The sequence below is a fragment of the Clinocottus analis genome, unplaced genomic scaffold (assembly GCF_023055335.1).
Source record: "Clinocottus analis isolate CAN_PGR_092001 unplaced genomic scaffold, fCliAna1.0.p SCAF_6, whole genome shotgun sequence".
NCBI lineage: Eukaryota > Metazoa > Chordata > Actinopteri > Perciformes > Cottidae > Clinocottus > Clinocottus analis.
Window position 1 is genome coordinate 17,019,248 of NW_027176218.1, and position 27,723 is coordinate 17,046,970.

At 41.0% G+C, this 27,723-nt stretch overlaps 4 protein-coding genes across 5 annotated transcripts; 1 reads left to right on the forward strand and 3 right to left on the reverse strand.

Moving 5' to 3' along the window:
• The first annotated feature begins 1,185 nt into the window (after positions 1-1,185).
• Positions 1,186-7,015, forward strand: ada2a (adenosine deaminase 2a). Of its 2 annotated transcripts, XR_011080143.1 has the most exons (11): positions 1,186-1,260; positions 1,852-2,176; positions 2,893-3,112; positions 3,695-3,908; positions 3,993-4,120; positions 4,236-4,326; positions 4,430-4,538; positions 5,521-5,678; positions 5,826-6,028; positions 6,122-6,311; positions 6,919-7,015. XR_011080143.1 is itself a non-coding variant. In XM_068603895.1 (10 exons), exons 2-10 carry the CDS (start codon positions 1,873-1,875, stop codon positions 6,210-6,212), a joined length of 1,518 nt encoding a protein of 505 aa, XP_068459996.1. In that variant the 5' UTR covers positions 1,186-1,260; positions 1,852-1,872; the 3' UTR covers positions 6,213-7,015. The 2 variants fall into 2 exon arrangements, 1 of the variants encoding a protein (XP_068459996.1); XM_068603895.1 differs by having other exon boundaries at positions 6,122-7,015.
• Positions 7,010-9,662, reverse strand: ribc2 (RIB43A domain with coiled-coils 2). The gene is made up of 7 exons (XM_068603897.1): positions 9,457-9,662; positions 9,299-9,380; positions 8,299-8,598; positions 8,097-8,215; positions 7,499-7,708; positions 7,235-7,395; positions 7,010-7,132 (listed from the first exon to the last, which is right to left on the reverse strand). Exons 1-7 carry the CDS (start codon positions 9,571-9,573, stop codon positions 7,060-7,062), a joined length of 1,062 nt encoding a protein of 353 aa, XP_068459998.1. The 5' UTR covers positions 9,574-9,662; the 3' UTR covers positions 7,010-7,059.
• Positions 9,663-12,676: 3,014 nt separating this feature from the next.
• LOC137803762 (probable polypeptide N-acetylgalactosaminyltransferase 8) lies at positions 12,677-18,954 on the reverse strand. The gene is made up of 11 exons (XM_068602483.1): positions 18,780-18,954; positions 17,941-18,358; positions 17,592-17,758; positions 16,119-16,305; positions 15,020-15,217; positions 14,741-14,855; positions 13,877-14,062; positions 13,574-13,711; positions 13,308-13,400; positions 13,009-13,179; positions 12,677-12,796 (listed from the first exon to the last, which is right to left on the reverse strand). Exons 1-11 carry the CDS (start codon positions 18,952-18,954, stop codon positions 12,677-12,679), a joined length of 1,968 nt encoding a protein of 655 aa, XP_068458584.1.
• Positions 18,955-21,729: 2,775 nt separating this feature from the next.
• Positions 21,730-27,283, reverse strand: LOC137803848 (probable polypeptide N-acetylgalactosaminyltransferase 8). The gene is made up of 11 exons (XM_068602646.1): positions 26,953-27,283; positions 26,117-26,366; positions 25,431-25,597; positions 25,040-25,223; positions 24,685-24,882; positions 24,122-24,236; positions 23,815-24,000; positions 22,856-22,993; positions 22,331-22,426; positions 22,079-22,246; positions 21,730-21,864 (listed from the first exon to the last, which is right to left on the reverse strand). Exons 1-11 carry the CDS (start codon positions 27,125-27,127, stop codon positions 21,730-21,732), a joined length of 1,812 nt encoding a protein of 603 aa, XP_068458747.1. The 5' UTR covers positions 27,128-27,283.
• Positions 27,284-27,723: the final 440 nt, after the last annotated feature.

The following is a 27,723-nucleotide window of genomic DNA, read 5'->3' on the forward strand; positions in this document are numbered from 1 at the left end:
TGTTAAAGAAACTGAAAGGCCAAAAATAATGAAATGCAAACAGACAAAACAAGAGGGCCAATGCAAAACAATGCATTAATCTATTGGAGCGCCTCACGCCATCGCCTCCAATTAGTGCTTATCCACTTGACGAACACCCTCCACAGACTGTATGCTGCTTTGTTTGAACCTTCTCATGTCTGCAGGAGATGTGCTGTGACGTCAGGAGGAAGCAGCATGGCTCCTCAGGCTTCCTTCAAGGGCTCCTTGTAAGCAAACAACTACATTATTTTGTTCAAGCTTAAAGAGGATGAACTCGGTACTGGAAAAAAAATGTAAATGAGGCATGCAATTAAGATACTTAGTAAGCAGGTTGTATGACTACAATATGAAAGTGGGGAAAAGAAGATATTATTTAAGTTAATAGTAAATATTATGTAGTAACAAAAATAAAGGACAACGGTGTGAATATTGTAGAACTTTATCCTTCTGTTTCTTAAAACAGGTTTGTATAAAGGTAAAATGATGTATGAATTGAAACAAAATCAAACTAAAGATGAATATGTATGGTGCTATTCATTTGTAATTATATGAATCTGCTAAATCTGGGAGAGAAAACTACACTAAATTCAGTGTATTTTGCTTGAGAAGAAATGTTATACCATTAAGGTCTCCATTTTTTTTGTGGAATACTTATCAGGTTTTTAAAATACTGTGACTGGATGGAGAATTGACACATATTTGTCTGTTTTACTTAATACAGCTCCTGCTTTATCAAGCTTTGTTTATGTATGCATGTTTCAAATTAAAACATGCACAATATGCCATTGGTGTTTTTTTATTAATGTGATATGTCATACAACAGAGGTTATTGTTTTGCATTTGCTTGCATTTTCGTTCAAAATGACTGTTAAAGCTCAGTATTTTTCAATTTGTATTATTTGATGAATTCCTTTGTGATCAAAGGAGTGTCACAAAAAAACAACAACCCCTAAACTAGTGCATGCCGAGGTGCATCTGGGATTGGATATTGATTTAAAAATCTCTTTTATTATACCACTACACTCCACCAATAGGATGATTGTCAGGGTTGAATTTAAGCCAATCAGATCAAGGTGGAGGCGGGACTTCAGGTTTGCGACCCGCACAGGAAATAAACACTTCTAGTCGATCACTAAATATACGGACAAAGACCCTAACGTAGCTTATACGGACAAAGACCCTAACGTAGCTTTTCTGCTGCTTATTAGCGCGTTACTTTTTTGACACTGCAATAATAAAGTAAGCTATTCAACCAAAGCACACACGTGTTTCCAGTTGACACTGTCGAGCAGCTTTTTGTCGTGCTTCTCTGTTTGTGACTCTTTACTGAACTGTTTACTAAAATTGTCGCCCGCTGTCGAGGCACCAGCTAAGCTATAAAGTATTAGCTCTCCGTTAAATGGCACAATAGTGTTTTAACAAGACAACACATGACGACGAATAACGTCCGGGAATGTAACTGTTACCGGGTGCTTGTGTCGTGTCTCTTTTCAACCTGCTAAATACGAAACGAGTGAAAATATATTTATCTCAAATGAACACGGTGACCTGCGTGAGTTAACAGTCTGGTATTGCTGGCTGGTTATGTATTCTCTGGTTGTGTACACGAGTATTACACGTGTAATACTATTCGTAGTATTGTGTATTAGGGTGTAACATGGTGGAAATGACTGCTGATGGGGACAAATAGCTTGCCTTTTTTTCCTTCTCTATTCTGGCTAATGTTGGAGGTAGAAGCTTTATTTAGTTTACTCCCGCTTGTAAAAACAAACAAACAAACTTTTCTGTTCTGGAAACCACCTCACTAACCCAGTTCGTGTTTCCTCAAAGCCCCACAAGCTCTCCGGGGCCATGACGGTATCTCTGCAGCGCCCCCTCGCGGCGGCGGCCTGTCTGCTCTTGTGCTACTTGAGCTGTGGCCTCTCTCTCCCGGACCCCCGGCGGAGAGAGGCCCTCATACGGCTGGAAGCCTCCATGCAGACGGGCGGCCAGGTGGTGTTGACCGATGCTGAGCAGAAGCTGGACGCTCTCCTGTTTAAAATGAAGCAGGGGGAGATGGCGAGAGCAGACTTTCCTCCCGCCATGCACTTCTTCAAGGCCAGGGACCTCATCAGGGCCAGTCCCATCTTCAACCTGCTACAGAAGATGCCTAAAGGTATGCTTCGGCACACGCGTCCACAGCATACTCCACCTTTCACTTTGGCCAATGAATTTGAGCCGTGGGTAGCTTTTTCTAAGTTAACTATGAAAGCATTAAGCCTAGAATTTGACACAATACTCTAGCTACCATGGATCTATAATACGACCTGGTTATGATGATAATCACTGAAAACATTAGGAGGAAAAAAGGTCCGTTATCATTGTCAATTTGCTGCAGATTTGGTGTTTTTTTTTAAAAGAGTATTCCTGGCTGTACATTGGATCTTGTTTAGAGTTTAAACGATCAGTGAATTAGTTGATACATTGTGACTATTATGGTTATTTATTAATCCCCAGATCCACAGTTGTAGTTTCTCAGTTGTAAATACTATCTGATTTTCTTCATAGTAAATTGAACAATCTCGACAGTCGGAGAAAACAAGACATTAGAAGAAAGGACCTTGGACTTGAGTGGATGGAGACTCTTCCACTATTGCATGACTTTCTATTAGCTGAACAATGAATCTGTTAATCCAGATTAAGAACAATTGGAGGCGGCTCTGGAGGGGACAGCTATGCCGGTGCTGGCTTGTGTGTGAAGCCTACTTTCATTGTGTTCTCAAAAGTTTCCAGACAATCCCAAATATTAGATCTCTTCCCACAGGAGAGATTCACAAGTTGTCAGTAAACCCAGAGTCAGACTTCAGGTTCTTTTGTGGTTCACTGTTTCAGGGGGAGCGCTCCATGTCCACGACTTGTCCATGGTAGACGTGGAGTGGGTCGTGAAGAACGTGACCTATCGTCCCCACTGCTACATGTGCTTCACCGACAACCAGTCCATTAGGTTCATCTTCTCGTCCCAATGGCCCAAACCTCTCCCACATTGCTCTCCCTGGAGCCTCCTGGAAAACCTCAGGGCCAAGATGATCAATACCACAGATCTTGACAACAGGTGTTTTTTTTTAGCTTCAAATGTTTAATTCAGGTGTATAAACAGATAACAGTATATTTGCATCCATATGACATCCTGATGATTGGGCTCTTTTGTTTTTCTTTTCTGCATGTCACGTAAACTTATTGACTTTTTGTACCATGAAGTGTACCAGTGTGCACTTTTTTCACCCAGTGGGACAATGACCTCAAAAGCACCTATTTTATCATTGTGTCAACACAAAAACATGTTGTAAAAAAATAGAAGAGCAAGTCATTTACGGCTACTGACGCCTGAATACCATTTTTTGCATCTGTTGTAGCAGAATGTGTCATCATCACACTTTACTATGACTGTCAGTTACCTGAAACGCTCGAGTATCCAACAGGATATTTCCTGTTGGATGAACATGACTCCAGATACAACACCAGACATTAGTGTTATATTCATCTTTGTTTGGAAAACAATTTATTTGTATGGACGACAGTTTTAAATGGCACTTAAATTTCAAGGTTTTCTTCATAGAAGTATTAAGATTGAATGTGGCCAAAGAACCCAAAATAATCTGATCATCTTATCACAACCATGTCTTCCCATTTGCAGCATCATGGGCAACATGACGCTCTTCACTGATCAGGATCCAGAGACGGTCTACCCCAGTCAGGATGTGGTATGGGATCGGTTTGAACAGGCCTTCCTCGCCATGTGGGGCCTGATCACATACGCGCCCGTGTTCAGAGACTACTACTACCAAGGCCTCACCCAGTTCTACATGGACAACGTCATGTACTTGGAACTGCGAGCTTTACTCCCAGAGGTATATAAACGTCATGCCCAATGCAGTAAAAGTTGTCTGCTGATTTATCGTCGCTCGTAAGTGTTTTGTTGTTTTGTCACTCAGATATACGAGTTGGACGGCAGCACTCATGACACAGCCTGGACTCTGAAGACCTACCAGGAGGTCACCAGACAGTTCACAGCAGACCACCCAGACTTCTTTGGAGCAAGGATCATCTTCGCAATCCACAGGTGACTACATTTACAATGGATGACACTTATTGGTCTGAATAGCTTACTGCTCACTAACTCACTGGCAGATGAGGCTGTTGATGTAATCATTGATCACACACTGTACTGGTATCAGGGGAGTGAATGCATCAGTGATGGCCAGAGTTGTGGAGGAGGCGATGAAGCTGCAGAGACACTACCCAGATATCATGGCTGGTTTTGACATGGTGAGCATGAGTTTGCAAGCATTACTTAGACATGTCCAATATAAAAGCATGACCTCTCTATTTGTTAAAAAAAAAACATTTTTGTTGTTGTTGTCGTGTTCAGGTGGGCCGCGAGGACAGAGGCCGACCCCTGTGGTACTTCAGAGATGCCTTGTCACTGCCAGCAGAGAGAGGGGTGACGCTCCCTTTCTTTTTCCATGCAGGAGAGACCGGTGAGCTCATAAGCATTCAGTTTGTACGACACTATTGCACATCATGCACTGCTCAGAGGTTAATCCCTACTTGAGGTCGAGGGAGAATCAACTTCATCCAGATGAATGTGTGTGAACGAGTCTGAGTATCATTTTTGAAAAATAGCTATTTCCAGGCTGTGGAAAGTTTTTAAAAGTCATGTCAATTCACTTTACAAATACCTGTTTACTATTGTGAGTGTATGTGTAGTTCAGTTGAGATAGACTGCAAAAAAAATCTATTTTGGTGAAACAGTATCTCACTAATGTTCAAACAGTTACATACTTACATATGATATACAAAGTAAGATATATATATATTATACACACACACACACACACACACACACACACACACACACACACACACACACAGGCTCCTGTAAATAGGCAAGATAGTTTTTTTTGTTATAGCTTTTTTCAGTCTACTTGTCTATCTTTTTAATTGATTTAACACACCTCTTTTGCAAGAAGAATCAAATACTTAAATCAAACACAAACAACTACATTTTGGCTGGTGAAGTGTTGAGTAACTCCAGAAAGCCACCTGCCACAGTTGTTGGTGAGCTAAAATTGAAACGTCAAGTCCTGAGTACAAGTCATGTGAGGACACAAGCTTTTTCAGATCATGTTCCACGGCAGCCATCGCATCTCATTAATTTGAGTCAATTTTGTCACACGTCTTATAGGAGTTTCAGAGAAGTTATGCGCATGCAAGTCATTGGTAAACGTGTTTAAAGACTGCCTGAAGTCAAAATGCAAAGTACAATGCAAACTATATCATATACAGATCTGTCTGAGATTTCACATTATCTTCTTTTGTCCTATTGTTGAAAAACCAAATAAATTAAATCATTACCAAGATTGGAAATCAGGGAGAGGAAATACTGAAGAAGCATCACACGTTGCATCGTAAAAACATCCCAAAATAGCATGCATTTGGATTTCTCTCTGCTAAATTTAGATCTCGAGGGCACCGATGTGGACCAGAACTTGCTGGATGCTCTTTTGTTTAACACTTCCCGTATTGGCCATGGGTTCGCTCTGCTCCGCCACCCACTGGCCAAGAAGCTATCCAGAATGCGAGGGGTGGCTCTGGAAGTGTGCCCCATCTCCAACCAGGTACACTATCATCTTGTAAACCATACTGTGCACTAATAATACTGTCTAAAATACAATGAATACATAAAATACAATGAACCGACAAGGATGTAATTTAATTGGTCGTGTGTATTTTAAACAAATGTCTCCTTTCCTATCCCCCCTCAGGTGATGAAGCTAGTACGTGACATGCGAAACCACCCGGCAGCTGCGCTGATGGCAGAAAACCACCCGGTGGTCATCAGCTCTGATGACCCTGGCATGTTCGGTGCCTCTGGACTCTCTTATGACTTCTATGAAGCGTTTGTTGGCTTTGGTGGGGTTAAATCCCGTCTGGGCACCCTCAAAGAGCTCGCTATAAACTCTATTAGGTGAGGTTAAACTGAGAAAACCAGACAGGGGATTTACAAATTACAGTTGAGTTGTGCGTGCGTTCACTAACATCTCCCCCATCTGTCTTCCAGGTATAGTTCTCTGACGTCAAAGCAACAGGAGAAAGCTCTGGCGCTGTGGCAAAGGAGATGGGATACGTTTGTGTCTGAAAATGTCTTTTAGAAAGAAACTGGTTTCTTTTTTTCCCCATCAGGCAATCTTCAAATGCTTTCATGCTTCCTTTTGAGAAAGCTTGTAAATGTGGAAAACAGTGCTCCACAGGTAAGCAGAAAAGTGACAAAGCTCGTTGTGGGGGTCAGGTATTGTCTTTTCTTGCAAAAGACAATTTGGCATGTCAAAGTATGGAAATGAATGTCATAGAACAAAGCCATTGTTAATGTTATTAGTAACACCTGTGCTTTTCCTTTAAAAAAAGAAGGCCTATTCCAGGTTGCCACAGCGTGGAGAATAAACTGGCCAGTGTTTTATAGTGTCACATAACATTCAGGGGATTACTTGAACTACAGATATGAACTATCTTCAATCAAAGGCATCTTGTTATGTCTGGTTTTATTCAGGATGTATTTGCACTTTAAGATTCAGATGTTTGTTACAGTACCTGGTTGAGGTGCTAAGTATTGGTGGGTTTGTGATGTTTTTTGGTTTGCTTATACTTTGTAAGAGTGTAATAAGGAGCTTGGTAAAACGGTATTGTACCCTGTGAGCGTTAAGACACAGTATCATCACAGTATTTGTTTTAGTCCATTTGACTTTTAGCTGTTGATATATATCAGGGCATAGCTAAACCATTTGTTCATCTCATTTGATGTACTCTATGACAAAAAATACTCCATCAGAAACTAAATGATGTATAACATGTCTGTTTTAGGCTTTATTTGTATAGCTGTCCACATCATCCAGATATTCAAATGTTGCCAACGACTGAAAGTGAATTTGACATCATTAAAAACAACTGTTAATTTCCAGTTTGTGTAGTTTATTCCATGTTATTCTCATGTGTCATCATCCATCATCTGCTGCAGGTGTTGAATTTGGAGAAGAAGCTGTCGTCGTCGAGGCATTCTCTTTGAATGTTCGGTTTCCTTAAAAATGACACCAGTTTAGAGACAGTAAGACACAATTTTTGTCTATGTGAATAATAAATATACTGTACGTGTGCATAACTGAGAGAACAATGCACTGACTCGTGTGTTTCTGCCATCTGGACATTGGTGCTGTCCATTTGTTGTCTCAGCTGCTTGTTGAGCTTTGCCTGCTGCCTCTCTATTAACAGAGCTGCGCGACTCGACTCCAAGCGGATGCGGTCATGTTGCTCCTCGTCTCGCTTTCTCTCCAGTTCTGCCTTCTGCAGGTGCACAGGTATCCCAGACAGACCCGAACCCGAATGAACAGGTGTTGGAGTGATCAAAAAGAGCATGCGTTTTGAGTAGCATGTGTTCCTCTATTACCTTTTTCTCCTCTATCTGATATTTGTGGAACTGGATGATCTGCTGCAGGCTCTCCGGAGGTGCTTTCCTGTGAGTGCTGGGACCAGGCACTCCCAGCATGCCCGCGGTGAGTTCGGTTTCGGCACCTACGCCAGTCAGCTGGTGGTTCACGGTAGCTGTTTGATTGCTCTCGTCATTCCGTTCCGCTTGCTGGCAAAGCTTCTCTTCAATCTTTGTCCATCCAGAGCCAGCAAAAGGGTGAAATTGAAAGTGTAGTAACTGCACCGCCAATCCCATTTAGGTGTTCAAATGAATCAAAAATATCTCTAAACTTTTTAATTGAACATAAAAAAAACTGTCAAAGACCCACTGAACATGGCATGCAAACACAAACCATGCATGGTGTCATTCCTTTCATCAAAAACTGGTACAACCAAAGACAACTAGATTTCTTAAGTGGGTTCTCCTTTGTATATGGTACATGCAAATAAAATAGGTGCACTTCAGAGTGTTCCCCATGTTGCTTTAAGGATTTGTTTGAAGTAATACAAATGTCAGGGTTTCCATAACACCTTTAACCACCTCCCCCTGACAGTCTTGAGCGATTATGGAGACTTACCAGGGCCAGATTGTACTCTTTCGTGGCGATAGTTGCTGCTTTTCTCTTCTCCATCTCAATGTCCTGAAGCTGCAGAGCTTTGTTGTGCATCTCTGCGCTGCCTTGGTCATAGCGCTGAGCTGAAGAACAGTGGAGGAGATGAGGGGAGGTTATGTTCTGTGGACCGAGCGCCTGCACCCTGGATGGGATCAGATAAACCTACCCTCCAGCTTCTGCTGCTGCCTCTCTGCTGCTCGCTCACTTTGCTGCTGAAGGAGCCACTGTCTGAGCTGCTCCTTCTGTCTCTGCTGCCGGCTCTTACTGTCCAGATCCTCGCCCACCAGACCAGGAAAGTCTGTTTCTCCACAGCAGGCTGGGTCTTCCAGGTCAAACTCACACTGGCAACAAAGCTGCTGGCGCTCATGTCGGTGGTCGGCAGCGGCCTTCTGCATCGCCCGCCTCAGCTTTACTTCTCTGCTGTGGAAGAGGCAGGCTGCTTTGCTGTCACGGAGCATATCAGCATCTGTATGGGGAACACGTCCAAGGACTGCAGGGTCATTTTATTGTCATCACGTTGCACGACAAGAACATGTGACAAGTAAAACGAAATGAGAAAAAACTAGTGCATTCCTAAATCAGTGTTAACAAATCAGTTCTTCGTCCACATAATATGTCAGACATCTTAACATTAAGAATCCGACATCAGGGGTATTTTTAACCGCCTGAAAGTATCATAATACACAACATCGTGGCAACAATGTACCAATAAAGATGTTCCTGATCATCCATGTTTTGTTTTGTTTTTTACATAAATTGCCCTCCCAGAACGCATGATACTGTGAAAGCCTGTTTCTGGCCTTGTGATTAAAAACAAATTAAAATCCTGTAAGTCATAATAATGATTTGGCATCTCATAATTATGACTTACTATATCTCATAATTAAGTCTTTCTCGTAATTATGACTTTCTATCTCAGAATTATAGCTCATTAACTCTCCCATAATTATGACTTACTATTTCATAAATATGACTTGGCATCTCATGATTATAACTTGCAGGATTGTCTTCTTTTTTTTTTTTTTTATCACAGAGGCAGAAATGAGCTTCCATATAATACGCATCGACAACATCTGGTAAAGCTCAGTAAAGTATAAAGTAGGTAACTCGTTTCACAGACTCGGACCTCCCGGATCACAATCAAATATCGTGTTTGTTGAACTCGCCATAAGAGTGTTGTTCCTCTTTTGCTGCTGCTTCTCGTTTCTTTTTTTCTTTCATCTGTGAGTCCAACGCGTCCTTGTCGATCTGTTAAACGGACCAGCACAGTTATTACACAGTGACACTGCGCGTCGGCATTGTTTACGTGGTCGCGTCATCTTACCCCGATCGTCCTCAATTTGTCGTTAAAAATCCTTTTTTGTCTTTCAGTCTCTTTGTCGCGACACTTTTGCAGGTTCGTCCTCGCGTCGCGCTCTGAGGGCAACTCCATGGTAAACATTTGGACAGGAATGATAAAGTATGTGTCGGTGTGAAACTTGAACGCGACTCCGGGAGACGCGACGAACGGAGCTACTTTTTCTGCTTTCAGTACACACACTGGTTGCTAAGAAACCAGGGTTCGTGAGCGTTCGTGGGACTTCGTTTTTCGTCCGGTGTAACTGAGAAACACTTGCAAATGTTTTGGTTCCACCTTCAGTTTGAACAGATGCATATGCACCACCAGTCAAGTGGAATTGCCACATACGTTTCCCGCAGACGGCATTTTAAAATAAAATGTGTTTTACTTCAATTAGTTTGTGTTAATACAGAAAAACAACAAAAGTGGTCCAGAAAAGCAAAAAAAAGAAACAAAAAGTGCACAGATAACTTTAAATAACCTTAATAAACGATTGATCCATACATATAGATAGCACCATATATTTCATGACAATGTAATAAACCATGTATAAAAAATACTTTTAGTTTGGCCAGATACAAACAATACAATTAATCAGATATCAGAGAAATACAGTTTTAAATCATCAAACCCTTTGTGGGTTTCAAATTGTTTCTCCTTTTACAATGTTTAACTAGACACTCCAAGCTCCACTATTGTTACTAGTTCTTCTCATGACCATATTCATGACCATATTAAAAATAAAAGTTGTTATTTCTAATTATAAAATAGCTACAACTTTGTGATTCTTTTTAAGCCAGCAGAGAAGCCCAAGCTGGCCCTGACGGCCCTTCACTTTGTCACATGCTGCCCATTAGGATATCAAGTGGGCCGGACCAGTAAAATCACAGCATAATAACACATACATAACAATATTTCTCTATGTTTACATCATTGGTGAAGGTTTTTGGATGATAAATCTTATTTAAGGTCTTTCTACAATAAACTATACCATGAGGACCAAAAATTCCGGCATCAGCCCTGTGTTTATCTGCCTGGGCTCTCCTCTGCAGAGTCCCTCGCTTTGCTACGCGTTTATGACGCCACTTTCATGACGTGATCCATCTTTAACGACTTGCAGCACAATGCCTCGCAGTGAATAATACAGTAAAAGGGCCAAAAGCGTTATCCTCCATTTGTAGCGTGTATACTTTCTCCTTGAATTTGATCAGCGTAGCCTCACTGACAGCACGGGTCCAGTCCACTCCGACCCGACCCAGCGCTTCTACGAGAGCACTAAAAATGTAATTGGCTGTAGTGGTGTCCGTCATTGGTGTCAACTCAAGGAACTCCTCGATGACTGTCAAAATCTCATTGACACCACAAATGAATACAGCCAGTTGAGCAACATCTGTGATGTCAGTGCTCTCATCGATTGCAACTAAACATTCTACAAATTACTTCATGCTTCTTTTGACTGTCCAAATCTGCTGAAAGATTGGAAATCCTACCTGTCACAGTATCCCTGTCACTCAAAAAAGTTATCCCGTGGGCCGAGCTGGACCCCCTGGCGGGCTGGATGCTTTACACCCCTGTCAAACATCCGGCCTGGATGTCAAACGTGACGGGATGTCACATGCTTGACATCCCCATGCAATTATGTATTTTAAACGGCAGTGTGGTTACAATAAACGATTACTCACACTCTGAAAGTATGTTGTTGTTGTTATTGGTGGTGAACTTGTCCACTATGAAGGCTAGAGCTTCACGTTTTTGAAAAATAATTCAAACAACCAGTTTTATACATCATGTTTATTTCCAAATGATACAAAAAAGTGAAAATATTGTAAACATACACCTTTGTCTGAGTAAAACAAAACTTTTTTTAAAAAGCTACCGGCTCCCATGTAAAACCACAAACTAAGTCACAAATATAGCAATCCCTTTTCTTGATACCAAAGGTAACAAGGCTCCCAATGCTGTGGGTCATTATCGTCTTTACGCTCAATGAGTAATACATAGTTCACACTCAAAGCTAGACTCTTCATCTTTGTTTTCCACTGATACAAAGTTAAGTTTGTGTATTTGTTTGAGTTTGTTTTACAAAATGTGGTCAGCAGCAATGACATGTCAGTCGTTGGATGTAAAACCAAACTAATGACAAAGGGCAAATATAAATAGCCAGTACTAATAGACAGTTTATTTACCTCTGAACACGTTGACTCCAACATAACTTTGGAGGATCTGATAAGTAGCAACACAAACTTTTAATAATAAAACAGTGTAGAGTAGATTTCACCCAATTGGGAACCCACAGTCATCCACAGAGCCGTCTTTGTAGAAGGAGGCTTATGAAAGCAGTTGCTCCACCTCTGTTGAATTTCCCTTGATGCATGCATTTGTTTAATCATCTTTGAGCCCTCTCATTATTTTCTTAATCCACTGTTATACCTCGCAAAATGTACTTTTCCTCCACCATATGATATATGGCCTTCACTGCATAGAGGCTACTTCTGTAACGGATGGTAATGCACAGTAGTAAGTATAAATATATTACAAAGAAGAACATTTGCATTATATTTTCAACCTAATATTTACCAAATAGCACCAAAGATATTGCATACAAATGCTTCTAGATGTAGCATTTGTGATAATTGGCCAATTGTTATAAAATGACAATACCCTTTTCCATTGCCCTATGTTTTAATATGTACAAAACATTACTGCTGGCTTGTATAGTTTATTAAAATATATGTGGTGAGTGGAAAGATGGAAGGGCGGAAAAAAGGATTAACTTGTATTTCTAAGTTGCATATGTCCTTTAAGCAGCCTGAGGTAGTCAATGCGGTCCCAGTAAAGCTCTTTACCACACAATACTTATAGACAGCTCGCATTTGATCTGATTAGCATTTAACCAGTTATACATTTTGATCTTTAAACATGAAAGGAAAAGGACTGTATATATTTTCCTCCTGTACTTTAAAAACTCTTTGACACTCGACTGATCCAATGAGAAGTTCAACACCACTTCAGTTTAGTCTGGTCCACCAAATAGACAAACTTTAAATAATTGCGGACGTCATAGCGGTAGATAAATTTCACTTACTTGTTTTACATTTAAGAAATACAGGTAATATTATCCACTGATCTATGAGCAGCGAAGGGTACTTCTTGTTGGCCACACACATGCACACCGACACACCAACACACAGACACACAGACATGTTTAAAAGGGCTTGATTATGTTCTGTATTTTCCATCTTTGGCCAGAGCATTCCTGTATCAGAAGTTTGCCGTTGTTAATCTCCAGACACCTTTTTGTCTCTCTGTTCTTCATTTCTTTGCCCTATAAAACAGGTGTCAAGTGTCAAGAATGGGGATGCACAATATGTTATTTTAAAACATCCAGACAACCACAGTCACTGTTTTGAGCTATGAGTCACCCTAAACTCACCCACCCTCTAATTCCAAAGCGTGAGATACACTGACTATTCCTTCCTTGTCCTTGACTTTCACATACTTTGCTTTGTGGTTTAATAATAGTGGAACGTGTCATACCTCAATGAAGTCCCAATGAATCCCCATTCCCTTCATCACAGCCTCTTTGCAGTCGTAAAGGCCAGGCTCTGTATCTCTCTTCCCAACATCAGCTATACACCGGTTGTCATTGTACTTATGGGACTTGAGGCCGCCGACATAAAGCTCACCGTTTGAGCGATAATAGGTCACCTGAAATCAAACCTTTTAAAGTTAAGAAGCGAGAAGATTGGATGTTATAGTAAAACAACAGTGGCAAACTATTTTTCGGGAGACGCTAATCATTCCTCTTAACAACCTGTTCAAGCTGCTCTACTTACTTGAGGTCCATAGTAGTGGCAGGCGTAGGCGATGGGTGTGTTACCTGGTACTGGGCCCTGGTCTACGCACATGTCAGCATCAAGATTCTTCAGCTATGGATGGAGAAGTTCATCATTTTGTGAAACCCCTCAAAAAATGTATAGAACACTATTGCTCGTTGGAGTGAATCATTAGGAAATAAATGAATGTGGCAATGCATGTGGCTGTGACACACCCTGCACTGCCTCTACTACACAAACAAAGCATAAGATACAGCTCAACTTACTGCTCCATAAGCGAGTATGTTGTCCCAGGGATCCAATTTGGGATACACATTTTCCAGGTACCATTTGAAAGGTTTACAGTTCAACCTTTCCCTGAGTTGTCTTCTCTCTGAGATATCTCCGATGTCAATTCCGTGATTCTGCAGAGAACATGGAGAGATATGTTTGTGATGTGGGAACTGAAGAACTTAAAATGCACTCATAAGTCATAACTAATGACGAATGGACTCTTGGATGTTCATCCTGTGTGTAGAAGCATTAAGCGTGCCAACAAAGAGCATCGCTATTCTGGTTTTGTTTTCTACCTCGAATGGCAAGTTCCAAGCCAGGTTGATGTTGTGTTTGTATTCGTCCATCCAGACTTCTGCTACCCTCAGGGCGTTTCTCCTCATGGCTTGGCTCAGGTCCGGCATGTAGGGCTTGTGGGCCCTCTCGATGTGTGCGATCCTGGAGCATGGAACTACTTCAATGCTGCCTCCGCATGTCCACACCTGTATGAGCAAATAAAAAGCTTGTACATTAAAACTGAATCCTTGCTCATTCACCAATCATTATTGTGTAAATGCAAGCATGAATACAAAGTAGTGAACAAGAGGCACTGTGGTGCGCTCCACAGCTGAATGTCTGTTGTCCGGCCATTTCCTTTGCACTCTGGGTATTGAAATATTGAAAAATTTGATTTGAGTTGGTTTGTGTCTTTGACAATTGAAAGGTGCTTATGGAATAGACTCACTCGCTCAGGCACAAATAAAACTCCCACTTTGAAGGTTTATGAGAATGCGGATCTACAAGTCTCTTGTAATATGAAGTGAAAGGAAATCATTGCACATTTAATAATTCCTCTCACATTACATTTTTACATTCTGGCTTCAACTCACCACCTCACCATCATTGCCGATTGCTCCTGTTTCCACATTGTGTGCATGCATGTGTCCTCCACAGGTACGCACATTCTCCCAACGAGTTAGTTTCCCTAGATCAGAACTTTTCCCTGGCTTTTTCAGGCCTGTTTTATGCGTACGAGACGGTTGTAAATGAGACCACGAGTCATTTTACAACAGGGGGGTAATTGTACTGAAATTGTACTGGAGCCAGGATCTGTACTCTTTCTTGCTCATAAGGTGTAGGATTTGTTACATAAGCATGTTAGATAGGTGATGCTTACTCACACGAATTCCCAGCTCAACATTTTCTCCACCGTACACTTTCATGCCTTCATCGAGGACTCCGATTTCTCCGAGGTACTTCCTGTCAGCAACTAGGATCCCCATGACAGATGGACTTCTGAGGTGAAAGAAGAGAACTGTCACAACTGTATGTGTTTAATCAGCTTTACCATAAAGGTCAAGCTTTTATATGATCAAGAATGCCTCATCCAAGATACGATTAATAAGACCATGGTGCATTTGTTTGACACATAGCGTAAATTGGAATAAAACTTCACTAACTTTCCTGGCAATGAGCCGTCGTTGTTGTTGTAATAGTCATCTGAAAACCCCTCGTACATGCACCATAGAGCCCAGTCGAAGGCGTGTGCTGCTGGAAAGTATTCGATGACCTTGAGGTCATCAAAGTTGACTTTGTCAAACACAGGCGACGTCACTATCGTTCGGTCACCTTTGATCTGTGTCAGCAGGGGTTCAGCCCTGCATCAGGAGAATGAAGGAGACCCACATCAATGCACCTATCTCACATTTACTGAGCAACAAGTTAGACTGCTGGTTCCAGATTTCAGTTTCTTTCCTCAAAAGGACTGCGACTTTTGGATGGGAGTTGGTTTGTGTCATCAAGAGCCAGACACTCGTATTATTATTTCATGGTTTGTGTAGACTTTCCAAACAGGCAGAACACACATTATGTTTGTTTTTAACCTTTATTCTTCTGTGCACCGTCATGAGGTGAACATTGGCGCAGCACTTTAAAAGGTGGAGAGAGTTTTAGACTCTTAGAAAATGTGTAATACTGCTAGCTCAACCACATTTGCAAAACAAATGAACGATGCAAATAAATCATGCACTCCAAATGAATCTGTGGCTGGAAGGTTGCACGTCTGAGCGGAACTCACCCGTCCCTCATCACCTCATTACAACGCCCTTGTGCAAGAGCTGATTGTGTCAGTGGAGACCAGACAGTGGTTGTACTGGGATTAGACTGTGGCTGAACTGAGCTGTTGCAAATGTGTGTACTGTTACTGTGAAACAGGGCGTTCCTGAACAATGGCTAAGATGTGAGGCGAGCCAACTTGAGCATCACCTCACCAGAGTCAGTTTGTACCTGCTGGTGTTATAGACACTCCTGTCATTACTGTTTAGACATAATTAACATTGTGATGTTGTCAGTACTGTTTCTTGATTCTTGTTGTTTGTACAAGTCGCTTTGGATGAAAGCGTCAGCTAAGTGAAATGTATTGTCATGGTGAAAAACTTTTATTTTTGAAGTGAATTGCAAAAATGAAGGTTGTCAGCACAGATGCAACTCATGTACAGCGTTCAAGACTTTAACTGGAAATATTTCACATCGATCAAAGTATAATAGGATTAATTTTACCACAGCTCATGGACTTCAATGTGCGCGTCCAGGATGGCCACCACGTCAGCAGTAACAGCCCTCCATCCAGAAACCCTGGCAGCTGCCAGGCCCTGCTGCTCGGTGTGCCTCACTCTTGACATGCGCAGGTTTGGGTTCTGCTGCTCGATCATCTTCACAAATGCGTCGAGGTCCTCCTTCAAGTCGTCTGAGGAACATGTGGGCATATGTTATCTAGTTCCCAGCAAGTTCAGACGAAGCAGAGATAACCGTTTGCACACTGAACACCCAGAATGCAAAGCAGATTTGAGAAGATTTAGACGTGCAGCCACAATTCTGATCGTAGACATGCTCACAAACTACAGTCAGCAATTTTAAAGAAATCTTTAACCTTGAGTTTATGCTGTGTCTGATTTTAAGTTGTAGTTAAGGATGTTGTCATGGTTTCATTATTCTGAAAGGTGCTTCGGATGTTTTATTTCACTCATTATCTGTAAACAAGTCAGAATGGACACACTGAAAGAGGAACATCATTCAATATATTTCAATCCAGACACACGCCACACATCCACACCTCTGAATAAACTAAACGCAGGTCCATTGTGTTACATTTATTTACTTTCCTGCCAAGAGCTAGATAAGGAAATCTATTCCACAAATCTATCAGTCTGGTTAACATAAGGCTACCGACGCTACCTAAGCAGCTTAGCTTATCATAAAGACTGTAAATAAAGAGAAACAGCTAGCTTTGTTCTGTCCAAAGGTTAAAAAGTCCACTTGTATCAGAAACTCTCAAGCTGACTAATGAACACATATCTTGTTCGCCACTTTTACTGTTTGGTTATAACTCAACATCCATTACGTTCAAGCCCTTGCCCAACAAGTACACACAATGCTGATTAAGCTAACACAACACAAAAAGCTGTCTGTATTTTGCAGTTTGTGGTAATTTTTCCTGCTGGACATGAAGACCTGCAGGTGAGTTCACAGCCTTTAATTGGTGAGCTTTAGACGTGACAGAGGACAGATATTTTTAAAGCTTGATCCGGCCTTCACGCTAAAATGAGCTCCACAGCTGCTGACTGTAGTTTCATATTTTAACATACAGGTATAACAGTGATGTCGATCTTGTCATCGATCAATCAGTTAATCTCAGCAAGAAAGCAAATGAGCCTTTCTTCCTAAATGAAAATGAATTAATATGACAAACCGCATTCTGTGAGATTTACAAGACTGCTGACAAAGGTGGGTAGATTAAAAATGTGAATTACAATCACAATGGGACACCTTGAAGAAACGCCATAGCTTAGAACAGTGCCAAAGGTATTTGAATGAAAGCTAGGCGTGGCAATATGAGCAGCAGATGCCTCTGCACAACGACACGTTTTATGAGCACAACCTTCCTCCAAGTCATTTGTGTAGCCTGTAAACAGTGGATGAACTTTTGTTTATCAAACATGTGTGAACAATCTGAATCATTTGCAGCCAACCAACCATTGGAGCTATTGTCATCCACCAATATTATCTCCTTCAGCAGGTTTTCAGGGGTGCGGTCAATGATGCTGCGCAGAGCTCTTTTGATGACGGACAGAGCCTCATTCAGGTAGATCAACACCACTCCAAGGCTTGGCAGGTCCTTTGGGTAACTCTTTTTAAGACACCTATTCACAAACAGAAGAATTTTTCACTAAAAGTCCCATCTGTCCATCAGTGAGCTTTCTAAAGACAAACAATGTGAGCTGGAAGGTGAAGGATTGTCAGCAAACAACGATGAATCAAAACCCTTTATATCTTAAGTGGAATGGCAGGTTTGCCGTCATTACAATGATTAGTTGTAGCCTACCTTTTATCCCTGGTATCTGGAAGCGCTCGATCGAGAGGAAGGCGATCACTGAGGAAAACGTTGTATCCGTACTTCTCGTACAAACCCTGCGCCTCTCTTTGGTCGTCCTCAGACAAGTTTTCCCCCCACTGATTGAACAGGACAGAGTTTGGGAACAGTTTATTTGTCTTTTTCTCTTTGGGGGTTTTCTGTTGGTCTTGAATCTTTGCTTCGGGTTGTTCTGGCTGCTTTTTGACTGACGGCTGTTCGACCTCTGCACCCTTTCTTTGCGAGTCTCTGTCCTCTTCAGGCCTTTTCTTCTTAGTGTCCTTCTTTGGTTCAACAGCTTGGATTGCATTGACGTGACAAAAGGATGTCAGGGAGAGAGCAAAATGAGCAAATAGACTGTATTTGTGTAGCTCTTTTAGTCTTCCAACCACTCAAAGCGCTTTAACAATACTTCATCATTCACCCATTAAAAATACAGGAGAATGCAGATAAAGGAGTGTTGTTCCATTTATTGACTTATAAATTGTGCACTGGTGTTTAAATTTGACCTCAATAATAAACAGGAAATAAGAATTGAATCGCAGAAGCCATATATTCAACACCTCAGGGGAGCCTTTTTCTATGAAGACAAACATGTTTGACTGTGGATTAAAGACCTTTGTTCTGTAGTGAATTTTCAGTTCTTCCGCTTACCTTTCTAACAATGTCACGGAGCAAATCCAACGTAAGTGAACTTTCTTTCTATTCCCCAGCCTCAGTTTAAGGGAAAAGTTGATATGCAACCGGATAAAAAATAAATCAGATCAACGTGTACAAAAGAAAAAGAAAGAGAAACCATTGCTTTAACTCACAGAGGTCGCCGGTGTTTGCCTCCGCGTCTGAAAGAGGTCTGATCTTAAGTGGTGCTCTCAGCTCTTTGTTAGTCCCCGATGTATGCTCATTTCTCCCTTTTAACATGCCCACGTAGAAGACGAGCACCATCACTGCCAAAACCAGGATTATCCGCTTCAACTCTCTTGCTCTCATTCTGAAAACACCGCCTGATCCCCTCGGGAAAGACTAAAGAACCTCAACAGGCACAGTAAGATCCCATGAAAAGAGTGACGAGTTCAAGGCAATGCTGGAAGATGTGCTGGACGTGAAAAGGTGATCCCTTCGTTCCGCTGTATGTTTGCATAAGGCACAGGTGTTCCTATTGGCTGACGTTGTGAAGAACAACCTTCATAATGTAACAGACGTAATTAATGCGGCCATATACAATTTTGCGGATGAAACTGGAAGAACAAAAGCTAAACGATTATGTAACTTTGTAAAAAACTTACTGGGAACCTTTTTTTTTAAATGTGTTTTTTGTTATTTAGACTCCCTGTAATTGGGTTTCTGGTGATTGTCAATATTGACTTCTGCATACCTGTAGCTACAGAAACCATTCAAAGATTAAATTATTCAGCTCTTTAAGGACATTAGTGATGTCTTTTCTTCTTTGGTTTCTACAATTTCTTCTTTTTAAAATATAAAGCTTTTCCCATTTGTCCCAATGTAACGCCACTCCACTTTAAAATGCTTCTGAATACTTTCAACTAGACTTCATTTAAACTTTAAGCAGCTCACAAGACTTTGAACTATTCAAATTTAAGTCAGCTTTTGTTATCTTTAACTGTTTTTTAAAATTATTATTACAGTTTAATGTTGTTCTCAGCCCTTTTCTGTGTATGTGATAGGTATATGTATTGCACTTCAAATAGTGTGTGAAATCACTCTTCATACATCATTTCTGGTTTAAATTAAGCAAATCTTGTGCTGGTTGCAAATTCTATGCAAAGCACTTTTTAACAGAGGAGTCAGCGATGTTAAACTCATTTTCGTCAGCATTATGGTTACCCTCAAAGGCCCGGTTGTACCTGTAACACTGTACTACTGTATACTTACCACCATACTGTTAAATCACGGTCTTTGTATTTGATTATTGCTTATTAAAATGAACAAATATTGTACATTCATTTTTACCAATGTAAAAATATAAGTAAGCAAATGTCTCTGTTATTACAACATAAATCCATTTAATGAGGAAACCCACATTACTCTATCAAAGATTAAACTTTAAAAAAAATGAAAACAAAGATCCAACGCATGTTATTACATTAACTTTGTTTAATGTTATTTTTGTCACAGTTGAGAAGGACATAACTGGTTCAACCAATACTAGTGAGCCGTAAGAACATATGTGACAGGTGTGGTCTGGGGCGCACCTGTCACGGTGTGTGGGGCTTGACTTGGACATCTATGACTTCGAATTTACCATCGCCACAGCAACCTTTGATTAGTGCGAGATATACAGAGGTGATTTGAGATGAGCTCATTAATGCGGTTTGACGTTGTGGAAATGTATCCGATTGTTCCCATTGTGGCCATTTGTCCGATAAATCAAAAACTAATATAAAGCAAAGGACAAAGGAAGTACAAAGGACAATGTCACAGAATTCCAGAGTGGCAGGAGAGACAGGCCTGATAAATTGTGTAAAAAGGCTTTTTCCACCATCCATGAACTGGGTAAACATAACACCGAGCAAGTCGTAAATCATATATGGACTCTTTTTCCTGCTCCAGCAGATGGAGAGCTGCAGATTTCCTTTCTTCAACCACGCCTTCAAATCTTGACGTCTCATCAAAGCAAATAAAAAACCCCGCTTAAACAGAATTAATATAAATATTTTTGAACATTTTACACCTCTTTTATACTACATCAAGTTCTCATGAAAACATTACATTATAAAAAAATACCACTGTCTACAATTTAGTTGTGAACCCGCATCACGGAACTTAAAAGAACAAACATATTTATGGTTTCGGAAGTTATTGTTTTGGAAATGACACTTTCACTGAAAACAGTTGGCTGACAGTACAATGTGTCGCACCAGGGGTTTGTCAGAGGACAACTAAGAGCACCTAAGTCGCACGCCAAGCGACCAACAAGCGCATCTGGGACCAATGTAGCCGATGACCTCGCTCATCTTGTGTGGCCCGAAGTGAAGTCATACATATGAACAAAGATGCACCGAAGTGACGCGGATGGAAGGCAGACCTTCAGCACCGTGGCGGCCATTCCGAGGCCGGGGATGGTGTGGCCTCAGAGGTGCAATGTGATTTCTGTTCTTCTGTGCTGTAATGTGCGAAGAATATGCTAAATTCAAAGTCCGGCAGCACACTATTCATGTGTGACCTGCTTAAAAGCACGTCAGAAGAGCCAAAACATTTTATCACACATTCGAGTTCCACTTTTTAACCTAACACACCTCGTGTCAGGGGCTTCGCGTCTCACTGACCTGCCATCAGAGGAAAGCTCCAGACATTTAGCATATTCAGCTTCTAGTCATCCAAGCACACATCTGCGATGAGGGCATTAAATAGTAGAAGACCTTTTAACATGGCTTCATAGTAATGGCACCCAGAAACATTGTTTTTTTTCTGCCAAAGGAAAATGCAGAGGTCTTTCCCGAGTGGCTGATTCAAAACAAAAGGCAGAAACAGAGGATGTGTGATGACGTTACTTACAGCTGAATAATGATTTAAGTGGCATTAAGGTTCTTGAAAAAGGTTCGGGAATTTTACACATAACGTGACACATTGTGAGCTACCAATATAAAGTGTGGTTGCTCATTTTTATTTTTGCTTTTTTTTTTTTTTTTTCCATTCACCCAACAAAAATGAAGCAGATTTGTTTTTAATGTTGAATTTATCAGTAAAAAAATGTAAACAAGATCCAGTTTGTAATTATTCTTTGTTAATAGTTTAATCCTGAAACTAAAAACTCGTGACAAGATGCTGAATCGTCCAGCTCTGCCCACTGCACGGTTGAATGATGACCTGGTAGAGCCAGCTTTCTCCCTGGGCCACCTCGAGACATCTCTTTGTTGCTTTGTTTCTGATCGATTGGCCCTGCAAAGGTTCGATCGAGAGACAGAATTAATGAGACGGTAGCAAGAATGCATCTAACACAATGATATGTTCGCCTTTGTGTGGGATTGGACATGTATGACTTTGACACCTTCTACTTATAGTATCTGATATCACTGTGCTGGGTTGTTTCAAAAGTCACTGAACAGTTAGTCAGAACAAAATGCCACCATACTGGTGTCAGCTGAGTTCTTACTTGTTTGAAGTCCCAGTGCATGTGCAGTTGATTTAGTTTAGCCAGCGGACACTCTTGCAGGGTGGGAGTGCTGCCGGAGCCCGGATCAACCAGACAGCGGTTATTGTTATACTTGTGAGATTTAATCGCCCCAATGATGATTTCACCATCTGTATTGTAGAAGCAATGCTGTTGAAAAGAAGAGGAAGAGACTTCATGTTATGATTTGTTCTTAACATCTCAGGATCAGTTGCTCTATCCGTCCTCAATGACCTGTGGCTGCTGGAAGTGGCAATCATAGAGGATGGGGATGTTCCCTGGAACGGCTCCCTGGTCCACACAATGGCTCCTCAGAAGTGTGTTCTGCAGCTGCAGGTCAGTGTCATGTTAAGAGAGGTATTGGTTTGCTTTGACCTCGACGTGAACATTCATTGATGTCATGTAAAATGTAATGTCCAATCACAACATTCATCATGGATGCATATCCTGGGCCACATAAGATAAAATAAGGTAAGATAATCCTTTATTAGTCCCTTAGTGGGGAAGTTACAAGATTACAGCAGCACTGCTCACAAGTAAATAAGATAAAAAATAATCAAGTAATATAAATAAACAATAGAACGGTAATAAAACAGATTAAAAATTACAATGACAATAATAAATAAACATTGTATTGTACATATACAATACATATTTCAGATCTTGAATTCAATCTAAGTATTCCATGTTTACTAATATAGTACTCACACTACTATATGACATGCTATCAGCAAACTAATGACTGAAAATGTCTCTTACCGCACCATACCCCAAGACGTTGTCCCACATCTCCAGACTTGGATAAACATTATCCAGGTACCACTTGAAAGGTTTACAGTTCAGCTTTTCCCTGAGCTTCCTCCTCTCGGACACGTCGCCCGTATCGATTCCATGATTCTGTGTATCATGAGCAAGGTCGAAAGCTGCATTAAAGATGCAAAACTTAGGTCAAATCTATCTTCTTCAATACAATTAAATCTCATATTTATAAAGCGAAGGACATACATGTGGACACTCTGTCTCTAAGACTGTAATGTAATTGTTGTGAAAGTGACAAAAGTACCATGAAATGCAGTGTTGGTCAAAGATGCTGCAGTGTGTCTTTTTATTACTTTCAATACGTCCTTGTGACTTGTCATAGTAGGATTAACATGCACGTTATTACTTACTTACAAAACCTGTAATAATTGTCTTATTCTGAAAAAAAAACAACAAGTGTCCCAGGGTCACGAGAGTGAGCCGGCGTGCAGAATACCACGACAACTGAATCTGGAGTGGCTCAATGGAATTGTCTGCTGTGAAAAACATGTGTTCCCTCTGCAGCATTTAGTCATCTTTCGGTGAAATGTAGTAAAATATAAGAAGTTTTAAACCTAATTATGGCTGTATGGAAGAGAAGTGCAGTATGGTGTCGTTTTTAAAGTTTTTGTTCTTATACTTTTGTCTCCCACTGTCAAAACTTGGATTGTTGACTGGATTGCCAAATTGTGATGAATACGAGGAGAGTGGGATGTGTATAGGATTTCTAAAAATCCCTTTGAGGTTCGTGCACATTATGGAAGTCTTTTGTCGAGTGGGAACCAAAGAAAGCTCCTCTATGAAGTAAAGCATGTAAAAAGAGGGGAGAGCGAGCAGATAGCAAATGGTGACACTCCTACAGCATTTCTCGGCCGCTATACACTAAAGAGTACGTCTCCAGATATAATCATTACGCTGACCTTTAAAGGAACATTCCAGGCAATGAGCACGTTCCGCTTGTACTCGTCCAACCAGATGTCCGCGACCCTCAAGGCATTTCTCCTCATGGCCAATTCGATATTAGGTGCATACGGTTTATGTGCCCTCTCAATGTGAGCTATCCTCGAGCAAGGCACGACCTCTACGCTGCCTCCACACAGCCACACCTGCGCAGGGCCGACACAGATGAGACAGTCGCCAGTGATTCACCAAAGCTTCAACCTTGAATGATTTAAATTCCGCGCCACGTGTAATTCTTAATACTGAAGCAGTTTCGGCGATACTCACGCGAATTCCAAGTTCAACGTTCTCTCCACCGTAAACTGTCATTCCACCATCGAGCCCACCGATTTCTCCAAGGAAGAGTCTGTCTGCTGCAAAGATTCCCATAACCGAGGGACTCCTGTCCAAAATAAACGCTCCAAATGAAAACTGCCTGTTATTCACGTTTACTGTCTGTTATATTGTGAAACAGCTTTAAAAGAAAGAGGGGGATTTAATGAGTGTAACACAAAAATTAAAAATTATTTCATTGCTTTTTTTTTGTGGTTAAATGGAAAGACGACAATGACACTTTTTTTTTGTAATTTTACTGTGAGAGGAATGTGAATACTGGTATTTAATATAACCTATGATAAGCATAATTTGATTCTCCACTAGTCCAAGTCTGAATTTATGTATACAAGTACTTCACGAGTCAAAAAGAAAGTATAATATCAAATTTGAGCATTTAGCAGTCGGTGACCAGCTAATCCCTCGGAAGAACTTTCCAAAACTCTAAAAACTAGGTGAGGGTCTCATTTAGTCACCCCACCCACATTGAGCTGACTAAGTTTATGTGTTCCACGTACTTCCCAGGCAACGATTCATCCTCCATCTTCAGCCACTCTGGCCGAAAGGACTCGTACATACACCACAAAGCCCAGTCAAATCCATGAGAGGACGGGATATATCTTTCTACGTGTAGATTGTCAAAATGCACCTTATCAAACACAGGGGACACCACGACTGTCCTGTCGGCTTTGATCCGGTCCAGCAGAGGTTCTGCCCTGGTAGGGACACCACAATTAAACAGTACAATAACCTCAAGGGGAGAAAGTGAAAAACTAATTCTCAACAGTATTAATGTAGGATTCTGACAGGGACTTAGAGAAGGAATTGAACTTCACAGCAGTTCATTTACTGTTGTTACCCACATGTACATACCATCCCTCTGTGGTTTCGATATGGGCATCCAAAATGGCCACAACATCTGCCGTGGCATGTTCCCAACCTGAGATCCGGGACTGGGACAACCCCATTTGTTGATCATGCCGCACTTTCTTTATGAGTCCAGGTCTCTCTCTGTGAATCTGCTCAATGTAGTCTTCCAATGGTTTTCTAAGGTCGTCTGAAAATACAACAACAGTCAAATCTATAAATAGACACGCACAGACGACGACAACAGCGTTAGAAATCCAATACAGAGAACTCAATGAAGCAAAGTACCTGACAATTTACCCTAATTCCCTTCACAGGGGTTATGAGACCTACATGGCTGATGTTCAGAGCACGGAAACATCCTCATGCTTTATTCTAAGTGCCCAGGTACACTTACTGTAAGTGCTACAGTCATCCACGAGAATGATTTCCCTCAGCAGGTGCGGTGGAGTGTGGGTGATGATGCTTCTCACAGCCCGTTTAATGATCGAAAGAGCCTCGTTTATGTAGATCAGTACCACGCTGATGGTTGGCAGGTCCCTGGAATAATTCTTTGTCAGACATCTGAATGGTGTGGGACGTAGAGACAGGTTAATTGGTCAATTGGTTCTCAAGCAAAAGTGAACCGCAGAGAAACGGACTCAACGGGTCTCACTATGTCATGTAGCGTGTGTTCTCTGCAGCATCATGGAACGTAGGATATGAGGGGTAATGGTTTGATCTGGCTCGACACCAAAAGGGAAAAGAGGGGATGAAAGATTAAAATCACTAGTAACCCTATGAAGAACTAGATGTTAAATTCTAATTTTAGAATTGGCGGATATGTCATAATTTGGATGAAGGGTGTCATTATGTCGCAGTTAACTTGACATGCCATGTTGAGTGCATGTTTTTTGGCTAAATATTGCTTTGGTACAAATACATTCTAATTATAAGAATTTATTCTAAGATTTATTAGATTATCTGCAAGTAAAACACTGTTAGGAGGTTCTAACTGTGCATAGCAAGTAATTGCAAAGGTCGGGACCCAACACAATCAAACCCCCTTTGACAATAGTTAGAACCAGAATAAAGAAACGTTACCTTTTGTCTCTTGTGTCTGGAAGCTTCCTGTCGATTGGCATCTGGTTGCTCAGGAAGGCATTGTATCCATACATCTGATAGAGAGCCTGCGCCTCGTTCTGCTCCTCTTCTGACAGCTCATCGCCCCACTTGGCAAACAGGAAGGAGTTTGGATATACCTTCGGCATCACAATCTTCTCTTTTACTTGATCCGCATTCAGTGAAACTTCATCGGGGGAGTTCTTTCGACCAGATACTTCTATCAGCTTTGCTTTGGTTTGGATTTTGTTCATTGAAAGACAGAAATTATTGACAGGGTCAGTAAAACAGTACAAGTACAAATGTGTTTGGTAACTTAGCTGGAAGAAATGGGAAGCGTATCACTTTTCCTCAGTATCAAATATAGTACAAAGCCTTGTACCAGCGACAGAGGTACAGTACACAAAGCACATTATTCTCCAAAAATCACTGTCAACTCAGGATGACGGCACAACATGTGATTTCAGTCATATTTGTTTACGCTTGCTTATATTTGTGTCCACTTTATTTTGGCTTCAGTCCAAACAAGCCACTGTAGGCACTGATACTTACAGACACACCTGTTAAAACAGCACAACCTAGATGGCAAAGACATACTGTATTTACATTTGAAGGGGATTTACTTGCAGTCAACTAAAGGTACAGGCGGATCTTAGTTCTGAGCGACGTAACTCTTGCTTGTGCAGGAGTTAGACAGAAAAAGGTCTTGAGGTTCATTTACTTTAGATTACAGATCATTGAAATAATATATGCATGATTAGAAAGCCAGAGCTTTACACTACGGCAGTTTTTATGGTTGCCTCTGAATTGGTACTCACTCAGCTTGTTTAGAGTCTTTTCAATCCGGTCCAGTTTCCTCCTCACAACCTCTTGATCTGTGACGCGCTCAGGAAAAGATTTGCCTGTTCCCCAACTCGCGGTCATGTAAATGAGGAAGTATATTGAGAGTAAAAAGGCTCCAGTTATTCCAGCTCTTCGCATATATATCATCATCGTGGTTTCTGACGAAGGATCACAACAATATCATTCTGTACCTCTATGCCGGACACTTCTAAGCTCATATCACACAATAAAGTACATGTTATCTATAACCTTTCATTATGTAAATATGTTTAACGCCATTATAACAAAAGAGAGAAACCGAGTTAAAACCTGATCGCACCATGCAGACTTTAGTGTGCAGGTGGACCGACCCTATCTCAAAAGCTATAAATAAGTTTCAAAGTACACTTCAGTATTTACTGCACCGACAAAGTAGAATTAACTATCTCAAATAAGTAAGTTTATGAAAGTAAATTATTTACATAGCACTTACGTAGACAAAAGTTACAAACTGATTGACATGAGAAGTAATAACAAAACAATATCAACCCAATGTGGCCATAAAGGGACAATAATTTACAGAAGTTTTTTAAGACAAGAAATATTTCCGAAAGTATTTTAGGAAAGCACAATAAAAGACGCAAGAAAAAAGGATTAAAAGGCAAGACTAGAGAATTAATTTGACCAATTGCCAGTCTAAGCAGTCATGTCTAGAGTTGATTTTTAAAGTCATCACCGTAGGGGGGCAGGCAGAGCATCCCATAGCT